Source organism: Tinamus guttatus, unplaced genomic scaffold, assembly GCF_059628265.1.
Source record: "Tinamus guttatus ecotype Peru unplaced genomic scaffold, ASM5962826v1 Tinamus_guttatus_pri_ptg000356l, whole genome shotgun sequence".
NCBI lineage: Eukaryota > Metazoa > Chordata > Aves > Tinamiformes > Tinamidae > Tinamus > Tinamus guttatus.
In genome coordinates, this window is record NW_028288890.1 from 2,578,504 (window position 1) to 2,594,740 (window position 16,237).

At 47.1% G+C, this 16,237-nt stretch overlaps 1 protein-coding gene across 1 annotated transcript in view; it reads left to right on the forward strand.

Annotated features, from left to right (window-relative positions):
* Positions 1–332: 332 nt before the first annotated feature.
* Positions 333–16,237, forward strand: part of CASTOR2 (cytosolic arginine sensor for mTORC1 subunit 2) — a 75,694-nt gene continuing 59,789 nt past the window's right edge. Inside the window, exon 1 of the mRNA XM_088530097.1 lies at positions 333–496. Within this exon, the coding sequence (XP_088386223.1) occupies positions 384–496 (113 nt within the window). The 5' untranslated portion in view covers positions 333–383. The remainder of the gene's footprint in view (positions 497–16,237) is intronic.

Consider the following 16,237-nt stretch of genomic DNA (forward strand, 5'->3'; position numbering starts at 1 on the left):
AACATAAAATAACATAACATAAAATAACATAACATAAAATAACATAACATAAAATAACATAAAATGAAATAAGAAAAGAGGCGGTCACTTGAGGGTGGGGATGAGGTGTCACGGACTACAAGTCCCGTGGTGCCCCGCGGCGCCGCGCATGCGCGCCGGGCCGCGCTGAGTGGCAAGTTGTTTGTTCCCGGGTAGCCCAGCTGCTCGGCCCCGCGCCCCCGGCCCGGCCCGGCCCGGCCCAGGCCTCCTCGGTCCGCAGCGGCAGCACGAGCGGGAGGACACGGCGGGACAGGCAGCGCCCCTGCACGGCCTCCCCGTTGCCATTGAAAAGCCCCAAAATAAGCGCCGCGGGTAGATGAACTACAAATGAGAAAGAGGAAACGATGGAGCTGCACATCCTAGAGCACCGGCTGCGCGTGGCCAGCATCGCCAAGGAGAGTATCCAGCTGTTCACCTACGGCCTCATCAAGCTCGCCTTCCTGTCCTCCAAGACGAGGTGCGGGCTGGGGGCGGGCAGCAGCGCCCCCCCTGCACGGGGGCAGGGTGCTGGGGGCGACCCCCTGGCCAGGCGGCAGGGAGCTGCCCGCCCCCTTCCTATGGGGCAGGGTGCTGGATGGGGGGCACCCTCCCTGCAAGGGGGCTGCTGCCCTGGTTGCTGCGGAAGGGGGCAGGGCGCTGGTGAAGTGGGGGGCCCCCTGTTTGCAGTGGGGCAGGGTGCTGGGGGAACCCCCCTTGCCCCTGCACAGGGCGCCGGGCTGAGGGGCGCAGGGTGCTGGGGGACCCCTCGTCGCTGCTCCCCAGCAGCGTTTCGGGGTGCAGCGTGAAGGGGGACCAATTGCTCCCCTCCTCCCCCCGCCCTTTCCCAAAGCACCCCCTATTCCCAACGCTCTGGATCCCCCCCCCAACCTGTCCCCCCACCCCGGGGTGCGGGGAGCAGGTGGGGGAGCCGGGGGGCAGTGGGCGAGCAGCGGGTAACAAAGACCCCAGCGGCAGCAGCGGGAGGAGGAGGAAGGTTTTGCCTCCTCCCCCCGCCGCCCTCCCCCCCGGGTTGTTGTTCTTGCTTGCAGCACTTATTAAAAAGAGTGAATGGTCCAAATGCCTGTTTGTGCTTAAAGGTGCTTTTCCAGCACTGCAGCAGGGGGAAAGGCAGGTATTGTACTCGGTCCTCCCCAAAATCCTGGTGCTGATAGGTTGTGGTAGCTTTCCAGGGGAAAAAAATATATATATTCCACTATATATACAGTAGAAGATGCTGTGAAGAATATATTTGCTTAGGGGGGGAAAAAATAGCTAGGCTTGGGCAGGTTTATTGGGTGTCTGGAGTGTGCCTAGGCCTTTCGGAGCAAAACAACTTGGACTGCGAATGCGTTGTGGGTGCTCGGGTCGCCTTGTTGACTTTGTGGGTCTCTTCCAGAAGCAGAACGGGAATGTAAATAATAGAAGTCCAACTCTTCTTGTTTTTCCAGCCCCATAATTAGCGTGGCGCCCTTCTCCCCAGATAGCGTTTTGGTGCGAAGACGAGGGCTGTTTTTCCTTTGGGTGGCAGGAAAACAAGAAGCAGACCCTGGATTTGCGTTTTGCTTCGCGGAGGGTTTGATCCCGGCCGGCGCTCGGAGCCGCTCTCGCCACGGCCGCACGCGAATGAATGGAGCTGTTTGTGCTGTAATTTGATTACGGCCCCTTATCTTGCCGTTCAACTTGGTGCGTTGAAATTTCACTCCGATTTGGGGCTCGTCCCACTTGGCCCGTGTGAGCGCTGCCTGCAGGGTAATGCATCTCGGCACCTTGTTTACCACGGGCCCTGCCTGCTCAACAGGCTATTAACGGCTCCTAAATCTAAAAAATCCATTCTTAAAATATATGTTCTTTCATTTAATTGAAAGTGGTTGCTGATTTGGGGAGGGTGCTATGCTATTTCTCAGTGTTTAAAATGTCAATATTAATGTCAACAATTAAGTCTTTAAACCTGGGGTTTCTGATGCATAGATAGGTTTTTTTGGGGTGCATTGATATTTATTTCTTGCTCTGTTTTGAGTTCAGGGCTGGTCCAGTTGTGTTTCTGCCTCCCCTGACGGGTCCCACACGAGGGCTGGGTCATGGTGGTGGCCCTGTGTGTCCCTTGTTCTCCCGGAACATCTTGCCTGTAGCGGGAGCAGCGCCGGCTGCCACTGCTCCCTGTAGCACTTGTGGGGCTTCGTGTCCTTTTGGGGACAGAAATTCGGCTTGTGGGAAGCTCTTGTACTTGGTATTAGAAACTTCTCTATCTCTTCTTTCTGCTTGTGGTGGTGACTCTGCAGCAGGTTTGGGCAGAAGGGAAACCTTCTTTGGGCCTTTTGGGGACAGCTGGTCGTACCCAACTGTTGCTATTATGTTTTTTTTTTTTTTTTTTTTTTTTTTACATGCCATGCCATGGGGTAAGGACCTTCTGCTCTGGGGGCAGCGTGTGGACAAGCCAGGTGAAGGTCTCTGCGAGAAGGAGCTGGGTTTATGAACATGCTTTTTCTTTGCCCAGCACATGATTATTTGGTGTGTAAGGGCCATGTCCTCTTCCCACCCACCCCATCCGAGAAGGACCAGGCAGGAGGTGATGGGGGACAGTGGCCTTCAGCCCTCCTCATCATCTCAGCTGAGATAACAAAGATGCCAGTTGCTTTTACCCACTATGTTCTTTATTCCCAGTGAGACCCCAAGCAATTTTTACCTGTGCCACAAGGTTGCCAGTAAGAGATAATAATTGGTGGGACAGATGCGCTCCAGAGTGGTGGCAATGACATCATTTGTTGTCCTAATGTTAGCAAGGCAAGAAACTCTGCAATTCTGCATAGGCTCTTCCTTCGTAGGAGTAATCTGGGAGGAATTTGAATCTCTCTCACGTTCTCATACGCTGGGGAAAAAGGCTAGAACAATTTTGAAATCTTGTACATTTTTCTTAATCCCCTTGGGAAGGGAAAGTAACAAATCTCCCTTTTTTTAGTTGGCCTTTTGCCACTTAGAGTCTGCCCTCGTTCATGCCATGAGTCTTTTAATTTAGCTTCTGTTACAATAGCAGTATTTTTTTTTTTTTGAACAAAGAACAGCAATTTTGGAACTACTCCGATAGCCAGAAGCAAGAAAGCAGTTAACGAGGTGAAGAGGTGAGACCAGCGGTGAATAAAATGGTGGGCTGAGCAGCACTGAAAGAAAAATGCTGCTAATCACACACGTTGATTTATGCAAAGTTGCACTAAGGCAGGTAGCCCCATAATAAATAAGAGGGAAGCTCCTGAGGGGCGATGCTCTGCTTGGGTAAATCAGTCCCAGGTAACCTGGGGTCACACGCTGCAGGTTTGCACTTCTCATCTTCTCGCTGTTGAGCTCAGCGTTAGCCCAGAGTGTCTCCACTTTCCCTGGCCTGGCAGGTGGTCGGTGACAAGGACCTTTGCTTGTCCTGAAGGTGCTCCGTGCACTTGTGTGAGCAGGAATAGTGACTGCTGCCGGGTTTCAGCATCGCGTCCTTTTGCTTTTGTACGTGCATGATGGTTGGGTCCCTCTTGCCCGAGCTACGTGTTTCCTTTCTGCTGCCTTGGTCAGCCTTAAACTACTTCTTGCTCTGGGGTGACGGGCACAGATGGCCAGTTTGAGGATTTGATGGACACCCTAATGTGCTGCCATACTCCTTCCTTGGATTTTTCTTCCTGCTTTAACTACATCTCCCTTTAGCACCTGGGATTAAAGCTTACTGCAGGGGAGGAAGGAGCTAAGGCTTCCAGTGTGAGTGCTAGCGACGGCCAGATGAGCCTGACCTTGTCTTCTGAGCCTATATAAAAATATATACAGCTGAGGTGAAGTCCTGAGATGGTCATGTTTTTGTGTGCAGGATTGGTCCCTGTGTTAGAATGGGTTGATTGAAGCAGCCTGAAGAGCTGCAGGCCCTAGGATGGTGGCTTGGAAGGAGTCTTCTACAAGGACCCCCTCTTTCCAGCTCTAGGTGCTAACAGGGTCCTTAAACTCCACCAAAGTGAGCAAGATATGGACACGGTGGTGATGGGTTTATGGTTGGACTTGATGATCTTGAGGGTCTTTTCCAACCATAAGGGTTCTAAGATTCCAAGTGGGGTGAGGGTCTGCCAAGCCCTATGCCTATATAACGTGCTAATCATAGAATCATAGAATGCTTAAGGTTGGAAGGGACCTCTAGAGATCATCTAGTCCAACCCCTGCACACGCAGGGTCACCTAGAGCACGTGGCACAGGACTGCGTCCAAGCGGGTTTGAAGATCTCCAGAGAAGGAGACTCCACAACCTCTCTGGGCAGCCTGTTCCAGTGCTCTGGCACCCTCACTGGTAAGAAATTTTTCCTTAAGTTCCTGTGGAACTTTTGGTGCTTTGGTGCTAATCCTTTGCTTGCCGCTCGCTGGCGAGTGCTGCGGAAGGCCATTGAACGCGTGGAGTCGATGAGCTAACGCAGAGCCTTGGCTTTCCTGAGTCCGGTGCAGAACATGAAGATTTGGTGGTAAATGGGGAGATAAACTAGACGGGGGAGCAAGGCATCATTTCAACGCTAAGGAATTGGTACCAGAGCTGGCCTTGCTCGTCTGGAGCAAGGGAGTGTATCATGCAGTGGAAAGGTGCTGAGAAACATTCCTTCCTCTCCAATGTGAGGAGGAGCAAACAAGGATAAATGAGCTGGATTTTCTGCGGTCTCTGAGCAAAGGGCAAAGCTGGGTCTGTTCTTCCTGCTAACTCTGCCATGGTATTTTTGATAATCTGTCCCTTTGGCTTGGTAATAAATGACACCTCTGCTTATGAACAGTGTGTTGTTACTATTAATATAAGTGTTTCTCATTCCCTGCTTGCTTGTTTACTGTCTCTGAGTCCTGCAACTGGAGAGGCGGCGATAAAAGGTCTATTTTGGATTTTTGGAGCACAGTAGGACAAACGAGTGCTTAAAATGTATCCATGCATCATTTGAGGACATTCAGGAGATCAGCACTCCGTTGCTTTTGGAAACTTAGATAAATGAGCGTTGTTTATCCTTTCTGCTGGAATAGAGGCTGGTCTGCAACTCTGGGGATCTTCTGGAAAAGACAAGTTTCTGTAATAGTTAAAACCTTTTTTCTTTTGTGAAAGAATCTACATGAAGAATGTAAGCTCTTGAATTATGAATATTTGCAGTCTATACTTAGGACTGTTGGGTGCTGAAGCTGCTGCTGCAACTCCAAGGACCTTCTCCCATATTTTAGTACCTAAAGTCTTGGGAGAGCAGGTTTCTTTCCCTATGGTCTCCTGTTGTTTATCCATAAGTGCTTAGAAACTAAACGAGATACAAGGGGTGAAACAAAAGCACTGGATCAATCCCGTGGCTTAATGCCAGAGGGCAATGTGTCACTGGAGGAATGGTGGTGTAGAAGCTGGTCATTGTTTCAGGACTGTTTGATTTTTAAGATCTCCTTTTATTTTTATTTTTTTTCTGCTCCCCCCATCCGAACTTGGATGTTTGCCTTCTAAATAAATAAATATCTGGCTGCAGTTTGAAGTGTGGCAGTTGCTATTCCTTATTTACCACGCTAAACTGTTTCTGTCTATTGGCAGGGCTGTTGCATGGACATAACGAGTCATCCGGGCATGAAGGATGAGATCAGTGGTGTAAAGGCAATGCTGGTGCGCACTGGTGTTGATCTGAGAAATAAAAACATGGAAAAACATATTTTTCCATGCAACTCCTTAAAATACCCTTTAGCTGTACATGTTTGTATTGTTTCAGGTGGGGGTTGATGTTTAAATGAAAGATTTGGCCTTTATGAATTTCTAGACAAGCACTTCTGCAAGCTCGGTTGTTCCTGCGTCCTGGGAGGAGAGGGGGAGCCCCGCAGGTCTGTGGGAACAGCCCTCCTGTCGGTGTTTGTCATCACGAGGCAACAGTTGAGTTGTTCCTTAACACAATGGTCTGAAGCCACAGGCTGTTCCTGCCACCGAGTTATAACTTAAATTAGGCTCTTTTTGATGGCTGGAGCTATTCGACAATGCCCTGTTTGTGCTCCGTAAATATGTAAATCTTTCTGCTTACTTCAGCTCCTTCTTGTTGAGCACGCTACCTTATTTGTGCATTATACAACTCCTTAATCATCCTGCACATTTGAACCTTTTAATATATTTGGACAAGGGCTATGGGTGTTATTTTGGAGGAAATAGTGCAGATTTGTTCTTTGTTTGTTGTCGACACCGGCAGGAGCTCCAGCCCTGATCCGCTGAGAGCTGAAGGCCGTCGGAGGAAGAGCGTTGCGAGAGGAAGGTGAGGAAACGACAGAGCCCAGCCTGCAATTCACGGGTAGCCTTTCCAAATGGAAAGATCTGCCTCCCCCTCGATCCCTGAGTTCAGCTTGGTTTTGTGCAACTGCCTCAAAGATAGAGTTATTGAGAGAGAAAACCATTAGCAAACAAAATACTTTGTTGTGGCACAAGAGAAGTTTTGTGTGTGTGACTGTACAATCCCCTGCTTATTTCATATTTTCTATGCAAAGTTTTACTGTGCTGACTGTGCTAACAGAGACTACCGATTTCATTTCTGTGGTCTGACGTATAACAAACATATTGTACTGATTGATAAAGTTTTATTTTGGCCTCCCAAAAAAAAAAGGCACTGAATGGTTAAACTTCCTTACTAACCAGAATCTACTTCCTTACTTCGATCTGTTAGATAAACCGGAATTTAAAATAGAAAGTCTTTCTCTGAGCTGTGCTGAGATATCAAATCATGTTTTAGCACCAGGCGAACTGGTGGGTTTAGTGATGCCAACCATGGGTTAACTTCTGGGGGGCTTCTGAGATGCTCCATTCGGGTTTCCCCAAGGGGATGGACTATCTGTTGTAGGGGGTCCCTGCTGCCTATTTCACTGGGTGAGGAATGGGCTGTTATTTCTACTAGGCTGTCCTTGACCCACATTCTTACGATACAGGTTGTTTATGAAGTCGGAGCCCAACCATTATGTCAGTGTGAGCGTGCGTTTGATCAAGATGTGATGGTGAAGGAAACAAAGAAAATGTTCCCGTTGTTGTAGACAAAGTTGTGGTGTCCTAGGCTCTGAGGGCACTAGAGACGTCATAAGGTGTTGCGAGCCAGGACACCTAATTTAGAGTAAAAGGCAACCATTAAGTCTTATATAAAGTATTCAAATAGATGAATTAAAAAGGATGCTGGGGGGAATTTCTGAACATGGGAGGGGAAACCTTGCAAGTTTTGACACCGGCTGAACAGTTAAGATGTAGGTGTGAGTTGTCTTCCCTGTCTTTCTGTTCCAGCTTTTCAGAAATATTATATGTTGGAGAATGTGGGTTTAGTGATGACTGCATAGTTATCCTAGGTCTGTGGTTGAAAGATTGGGATTCACCCCTCGACTATGCCACAGCTGTATCCTGCCTTCCAGGGCAAGCTGAAGTCGACGACTCGGAGCCCGTGACTGCAATAGCCCCTGTTGACTGCAATAGCCCCTGTTATTTCACATCTGTAGTTTTTATTTCTCCTCCTGAAGAAAGACTCACTCTCCTCTGGTGATAACATTTAAAGCACTTGTGTGCAAATAAATGTAGTCTTGGCAGAAGGCAAAAAGGTTATCCTTAATAAGGAGAAGGATATATTCAGTATGCATCTAAGCAGCTGTATACATTAACATAGATTTACTCAGCCTTTATGCTTTTTTAGAAGATGATGGATGACTTATTTATTACGTGATTAATCTTTTAGCTGTGATCTTTTTCAGGCTGCTTTTGGGTGGAAATTGGAGTATGATTATAACATGTAAAAACATGTATTTTCACTTATTGTGTATTTTTTGATTGTTTATTTTTTTCTTAAACTAAGTAACAGTATTACATGTGCTGAATACTTAAACTATAAATATATCTGAATCTATTTTGCATTTACAGCTAACCAGTTTAGTAAGGCTGTACTTAATGAACAAAGCTGGTAGTGACTTCAGCCTATGTTTGTCAAGACATTAGAGCTACTCATCTCAGCCTCCCACATTGCCCTCTTGTTCGCAAACCGGAAGAAAAAAAAGGTTTACTTGCTTTTTTTTTCTGGTTTCTAATTTGTTTCTCAACCTGGAATGAACTAATGATCATCTTGAACTAAACTGAGTAATTGGAAATGAAACATTTCATCTCCTTGCTGAAGATGCTATTGCTGTCAAAATCTGGCTTATTGCGTAAGTGGCTCCATTCCAGTTGCTCTGTCACTGATTTCTCCTCAATTGACTTGTTAAGTTTTCTTTGGAGTTTCAGCAGCAAACGTGCTTCTTTTGAGTATTAATTCATATTTGCATTATCTTCTGTGCACCAGGGTTGACATTGCTCCAGAAATGACTTTGGATAGTTTTAAATCAGATCTCTGAAGTTAAGATGTGCTTTACTTGTTTTCTTGCCCAAATTCCTTGACTGTAGAATGGGAACATTAGAATTAACCCTCATCTCACCAGTACAGGGATAAATATGGAACAGTTTCTGCTATGCTCGGATGATGTTTTGTGTTACATGCTCTTAGCCATTTGGGTGTGAGTGTGTGTGTGTGTGTATATATGTGTATATATATATATATATTTAAAGTTCTGCAGAGCATAAATGTGCAGGGGTTGTCTGCTTTGCCTACCTTGCACGGGGTAAAGCTGTGTCCTGGTGGCATGTCCTCTCCTGAGGCCACCAGAATAGTCACCGCCTGCTGTCCCTGGCGCGTGCTGGCAATGTGTGCTTTGCCATACTTATCTTTTAAGGACTTTTAAGGGGATGCAGACTGAGATGGATGGTTGGTTTTAAGTGGCCTTTTTTTAGGCAAAAGTCAGCAGCATAGACTGTCTGTAAAGATTTCTGTGCAAAGGAAATTAATAGATCCTTCTGGCACGTGAAATGTATTTGGGCTGCCAACGCTGCAGGCAGTGTAAGGGTAGTCACAAATGCACACAACAGCTGTATTCCTAGAGAGCAGAGCATTGTTTTCAATGCAGGGGGGTTTGTTTGCTTTGCTTGATATATTTTTTTTTCCTCCCTTTTCTCCTTCTCCAGGGTCTCTGGCATCCAGGTCCCATAGTGTTTTGAAAGTCTCTAGGAATCACCTCATTAGATGAGAAAAAGAAGAGTGCAAAGAGGTTAGCAAGAATTCAGTTTTACCAATGCTGCCTCTATGATTCCTTCCATGCCTTTATGGAGAGCAGGCATGGAGGTGGTGTGGAAAAAACAGGCAAAGCCCAAGGATGACCTGGGAAATGAGGAGAGATGTCCTCAACAACACGGCAGGCGGTAGTCCCGCCTGAGCTTTGTGTGGCGCTCGCCCTGTGGTACCTCGTCATCTTCACAAAACGGGAAATCTTCCCAGTGTTTGAGGTTGGAAAAGCTCTCCAAAGCTCATCTAGTCCAACCCCAGCTCGAGGCAGAGTCTGCTCAAGCAGCTTGGTGAGACCTTGTCCAATTGGGTCTTGTACTTGATGCCATGCAGTTGGCTTCGTTCTTGTGTGTCAACCAGCTGTTGATTTTGCTAACACAGTTTTGTTCTGTTTGGTATCACTTTCCATGCAGCATTATAGCTTGTGATTTAATATCTCATGTAAACAGGACAGAGGTTTGTATTTTTGCTGTTTTGGGATTTTTTTTGAAAGAAGAATGAGATTAACAACATCTTGGCATATTTTGGAGAGAGGAGCGTCTGTACGTAGGAAAAAAACATCTCTACTAATTTATTGGTCCTTGTTTCTGCATGAGCGTTTCACATGATCCTCCCTGTTGGCAGCAGTAAACCATAAAAAACCTTGCTGACGTTAGAGCTGCCTTGAGGCCGCTCCGACTTCAACTGGAAGCCGCAAAATTCTGTCGCTGGATGAGAACAGGGCTGACGTGGGAAAGGCAGGTGCTCCCGCGGGACCAAATTCCCACCCGTGAAGGGTTAGCTGGAGGTTCTGGCCTAGTGAAGCTACCCCTACCCCAACCATCTACATAGGAACCTTTTTGGCATCGGTGCCGTGTGTTTGGGAAAGGTGCTCAAATGCAGTTCAGTCCCCAAGTTACGTGTCCATTTGCCTAGAGCGTCGCATAGGGTTTGTGTTGAGCGCCGGATCCCCGAGCGATCCCTGTTGAGAGCCAGAAATGCTTTTCCTTGGCACAGGGGTGTGAAATCAGCCTGGAATGATTAATGCAAGGGGACTTGGTGTGTCCTGGACCCCTCTGGAAGAGGGGATGGTCTCTTTTCAGTGGTGGCCACTGATAGGACTAGAGGAAATGGCCGGAAACTGAAACATCAAAAATTCCATAGGAACTTAAGGAAAAATTTCTTACCAGTGAGGGTGCCAGAGCACTGGAACAGGCTGCCCAGAGAGGTTGTGGAGTCTCCTTCTCTGGAGATCTTCAAAACCCGCTTGGACGCAGTCCTGCGCCATGTGCTCTAGGTGACCCTGCGTATGCAGGGGGGTTGGACTAGATGATCTCTAGAGGTCCCTTCCAACCCTAAGCATTCTATGATTCTATGATTCTATGGAAGGCTTCGTTCCTCTGCGTGGTGCTTGAATTGTAATCTTGGGCAATAATTTAAATATGAAATGCTCCCGAAACAATGTGATTATCTATTAGTTTTTAATGATCTTGTGCAGAACTGGGTTTTGAATGCCTCTCCCGTTGTAAAGGTAGTAATGACCTAATGATTCAAAGGGAAAAAAGCAGGAAAGATGTCAGGAATAACAAGTAGTGTGTGTGCGCATGCATGAAGTGCTTTGTGTAAGTTTGTTCTTTTAAGGTGTATACGAGCATACACTTAAAATTCATTTTTCTTCTATGTTTACAGTGTTTTCAGAAGTTTAAACCAGCCCATCCTTGGCTGTTGATGCATGCTTGATGGCCTCCATGGCAGGTTACTGCTATTCTGTGTCCCTCAAAGCTCCCGCTGTCTGCAACCACGCATTTTTCATAGGGCCTTTTGGATGCCCATGGTGTTTAAAACAGTTAACTCTGATCCCGAGTCACGGTTCCCACCTCCAGTGTTGTGGAGGTTGCTGTGAATTTGTCAAGCCCCTTCCAGGTTTGGGGGAAAGCCCTTTAGGAAGCCAAACCGTTCGGATGATCAGTTTGTGGCGCTGGCCCAGGGACAGGAACGATGGCACTGCTACGGGGTGGTTAATGTTGATGTTGGAGTAGAAATGTTTGTTCTTTCACTTTTCCTTGCTGCCCAGGGATGCGCTCAGATGATGAGGTCCCGTTGCAGGGATGGAAATAACTTATTGGTGAAGAAATGGCCTGTGGGGATGGGGATGGTCGTTGTCGTGTTCCAGCCTGTAGGGCAGGCGCATCCTGCCTGTGCTGCCAGTAGCGTGTTGTGAATGTTCCCCTTGCTTATTTTGTGTTTTTAATTCCATCTCTAAAATGATTTTTTTTTTTGACTTTGACTTGAATCTTGTGTTGGAAAAACCCAATGACAGGAATAGAATAGCGCTTGGATTCAGAATAGAGCGGTGCTTGTCTCTGACTTTGTTTAACATGTTGCTGATTACACATTCCTCGCAGGATCAGCGCCGGGAAAGGACAAAGAAAGAATTTCATGGTGCTATTTAAGCAAGTCTTACATAAGGCAAAGTTTGAAATGAATCTGGACCTGCCTTTAAAGCACTTACCAATGTTCCCAGCATCAGCTTTTCTCCCTATTTAGTGTTCATTCTCTATCACATCTAATGGGAGGTACACAGTAGTATTTTCAGCATCTCCTAAGTCCCATTAAAAAGAGCCTGCACCATCCACTGCAACAGCCCCTTCTCAATAGGGGAGTCCAGTCCAGGTTTACATTGGCCTCTTTAAATCCTCCTTGTCTGTCTTTTTCTTCCCTCTTCTGTTCCTAACTTTCCTGGTTCGTTAGATGTGTGCTCTGTTCACTGTGCTTAGAGAGAGAAACATTAGTAGGGTTGAGAGAAACCCACTTGGGCTTCCAGTAATAACGGGAACCTTCCTGAGAGGCAAAGCAAGCAGCTAGGAAGGCACTTGTGCGTCTGTATCTATTTTTTATATGTGCATATATGCACATATGCATTAAGCATATATCTAGCTATATATGCAGATCTATATATGTGTAAAGATACATGGATATCTCTATGCATGTCATTCCCAACTGTGCATGCTCTCACAATGGAAGTTCGCCCTGCAAGGGAGGTGGCAAAGGGAAGGTGTGTTTTTCAGGTGCTCTGGTAGCTGTGTTGAGGATGGGCACTGCTGGGTGACGGCTGCACCAGAGGCAGCTGGTGAGGCTGGTGCTCGCTGGCCAGCGGGGCGCCTGCGAGGACGAGCATCGGTGTGCCCTGCTCTTGAGGAAACTGTCTACGTGCCAGTGTTGGGAAGCAGAAGCCAAAATCCATTTTCTTTATGAGCATTTGCAAGCATCTATCATAGGACGAAAGGCTAAGCGAGTTGAGCCTGCTTAGCCTGGAGAGGAGGAAATTGAGAGGTGATCTTATCAATATGTATAAATACCTGAGGGGAGAATGTAAAGAGGACGGGGCCAAACTCTTCTCAGTAGTGGCCAGTGACAGGACAGGGGATGATGGGTGTAAATTAAAACCCAGGAAATTCCATCTCAATGAGGGAGAACTTCTCTACTGTGAGGGTGCCAGAGCCCTGGCACAGGCTGCCCGGAGGCTGTGGAGGCTCCTTCTCTGCAGATCTTCAAACCCACCTGGATGCCGCCCTGTGCCCCTGCTCTGGGTGTCCCTGCTGGAGCAGGGCTTGGACTAGGTGATCCCTGGAGGTCCAACCTCAACCCATCTGTGAGTCTGATTCTGTGTGATTTGAGGGCAATGGTTTCTGTTCATCTATGGTACCCATGCTCCTGCTAGTCGCTAGCAAACATAGCCTCATCATGGCCCACTGCAGTGGGGCTTTGAATGAGACCCAGAGCATCCCAGCATCTTTCCAGTTGCTTGGAGTGTTCCGTTTGGTTTCGCTTCTCCTGCGCCGTGGCTTGGGAAAGACGATTTTATCTCCGAGTCGGTGACAGCTGGAACTAAAATAGGAGAGAGCCTTCTGCTGCGAGATTTATTGCCCGACACGTCTATGTCGTCTGCAAAGTGTTATCTTCCATCGTGATTTAGGGAGGTGCTGGTTGACCCTGATATGTCTGAATTGCATGAGAAAACATTTGGCCATGCTTATTCTTGTTAATTAATGGCTCACTCTTCTAGATCAAGTGACACGGGTCTTTGTTTATAGCGTTGAAAAGAATAGGTCTGGCCTCTGTGAAGAAACACAAAAGATGAAGTTATTGCAAAATAGTGCTTTGCACAGAGACCTAGCTTTGCATGCACTTCAAATAAACTGCTTCTGGCAACAAGAAGAGAAAGAGAAGTGCTGAGTGGGCATGTCTTGTCCCCAGGACCAGGATTTGTAATCAGAAAATACTAACAATTAAAGGTGCAGCTTTTTCTTTTCCATGGGAATGTTTCCCACTTCTCCGGGAGTTTGCTGCGTTACTTTCCAAACAATTGAATATTGTTCAGGTACTTTCCAGGGGCGCAAAAAACAAACAAACAAATGGCTGAGCGACTCCATTGCTTTGCAGCCAACAAATGACATTAGGCCCCAAGTCTGAGGGGGTGCCGGGTAATTGCACTGCATGGAGCTGAAAAGCATTCCCAGGCAAAAAATAAAACCATCGGTTTGAATTGGAGAGCCAAACTTAATGTGAAATAATGCCGATATGAACTTGAAAAGAGCATAATTGCTGCATGACGAGAGTCCTTTCAGACTGATATTGGTAAAGTCAGCTATGGAGATCCAGCTGCCGGGTGGGGAGCACGAGGGTGCTGATGCTGCAGATGAAGCGGCCAGCGCTGGGCTCTTCAGCCTCTTCCCCTCTTATCGCTGTCCTCAAGACTGAGGCTGCCTGTTCAGGGGTGGCTGCTGACAAAATAACTCCATGGTGGCTTCGTGCTGTGTTCTCAGAGCCCAGCCCTTCACCAGCTTCTTGATGGAAACGTGGTGAAAAGAAATACTTTTGTTCCCTGGACTTGAAAATGACGGTTAAGAGCTTAGGAGAACTTGTGTGCAAATTTTAGGTGGAGCTTTGGCTTAAAGCAAAAAGCAGTAACTATCTTGGCATTAATGTAATGAATAGGATGGATTTTGTCCCTGTCTGAAAAATTTGAGGGTTACTTTCTTGCTCCAACGTCTTTGCAAATAGGTAAAGGTCCTGCCTGCTGTTCCCACAGCTCTAGGATAAAGCTTGAGGCATCAACTAAAACTCCATGACAGTTGCCCTTTCCAACCTCAGGTTAATCCAAAGTTTGTTTTACAAAAATCCAGTGGATTTTGACACACCTTAGGATGAGCTGGCAGTGACTGGCCTGGAAACTTTGGTACACTATTGGATTTCTGTTGTGAAGAAATGCCAGTGTTTCTGAATTTTAACCTAAAAGATACCTGGTGTTTTATTGTTTATTGATCTAAGCAAAGAACGATTCCTGTGATATTGTGTGACCTGGTTCTCATGGAAGAATAACTGCCTTCCCCAAGGAGAGCTTGGCCTGGCACTGTAGTGTCCCCAGGAAACCTGTCAAACCTTGGCCTCCCTCCTTCAGTATATGCAGTGAGCCTGGGGAGCCAGTGAGCAACTTCACTCCTGGATTTACAATCTACATTGACCGTGTCCCTAGGATTTGGATCAACAGGTCCATAAAGCCATTTTTCATATGGTTACCTGTGGATTTGTGTAACAAAATGGCACCTCCTGAAACGATTGTGTGCGCAGAGCAGCCTCCCAGTTCTGCAGAGGACAACCTGGGAGCATCCTTCCTTGGTTTCCATATGCGATCCCTTCCTTTGATGCCATATAGAAAGCTGGTTTTGGGGAGTTTTTTTCCTCTCTATTGTATTTCCCTAAACTAGGAAATGTCATGTCTAGTTTCAGGTTGGGATGTGCACTGACTGGCTTTAGTGAAAGGCATCCAGCATTCTGGTTGCTTGGTGGCTTTCTGGCTTTCTCAAAACTCCCGAATGCCCTCTTCCTGTTCTCCTTCAGGATTAACCTGTTTTTCTTGGTGTAGATTATTGATCATTAAATAACAGCTTCCTTCATGAAAACAGCTTCTCTGCGTCAGAAAAGACCACGGCTTCGTTTTTCTCCATGGGCTCATATCAGAATTTGTTCTTCTTGTTTCAGATTGTGTTGGTGTTTTAATAAGAGTGCAGACTGCTCAAGGATATAGGGATTGCATTTATTTATTTTCAACAAAAGATTCCAGCCTCTCCATTAGCAGTTAGTCTTCGCTTTGCAATCAACTGCAAGGACCTTGCGGACAACCCGTCCATCTGCCAGGCAAGACAAGCAGTGAGTGGCAGGGCTTGTTTCAACATACGTAAACCATACCATAAGTGCTATACCTTGCAAAGTCTTGCTGTGTCGCTGCATGCGGGAGGCTTTTGGAAGGCCATTGTATATTTTTTCTCTGGGCATTGAAGGGATTGGGTTCTTCCCCAGAATTGCTGGTTTAAAGAAGTGCTGCTCGGGCTCAGCCCTGTTCCTGGAGCCGTGGGGCTGGGCTGGAGCCTCTGGCTGCCGGGATGGTCCGTGCGAGAGGCTCGAGTGCAGGATGGGAGATGCTGGATACGGACAGTGGGATGGCAGCAGGATCAATGCTGGAGCTTAGCCAGCAGTTACAGGCTCAATGTGGAAATTACTAGATCAGTTTTCTCTGGTCAGCTGTAATTACCAAGTCTTTCATTTATTTTTACTTTTTTCTCTCTTGCTAGAAATCCTTTTTTCCTTTTTTTTTTTTTTCTCCTTCCCTCTGTAAAACTGTGCAAATGAAAAATGCCGTTTTTGTGCAGAAATCGGGATCAGGCGTAGACGTTTGCAAAGCAGCAGCGTGGGCTTCACTGTGGGACACTTGTGTGACCTGGCACCCATAAAGGGACTGATTGATGGCCTCTCTGATGGCCCTTTGGAGCGTGTGATCGCTGGTCAGTCTCATCCCAACACAATTCCATGTGATCATGGAGGCTAATGCTGGAAATCTCCACGCTGGGCTTGCCACGTGTCCGATGTGCACGGCCCTTGCTCTGGATGCCAGGGTTGGTGCTGCTGGTTTGTGCCCTCCTCATGCCCACGGCGCTGTGCGGCTGGCAGTAACTTGGGAGAGCTGAAATGGAATGGCCACAGTGAACTCTGTGTTCACTGGCCTTGCATTGATTCCCTTTTTGCCTTTCCCAAAAGTGGATGGGGACACTGCCTCTGTACGGTGCTCTT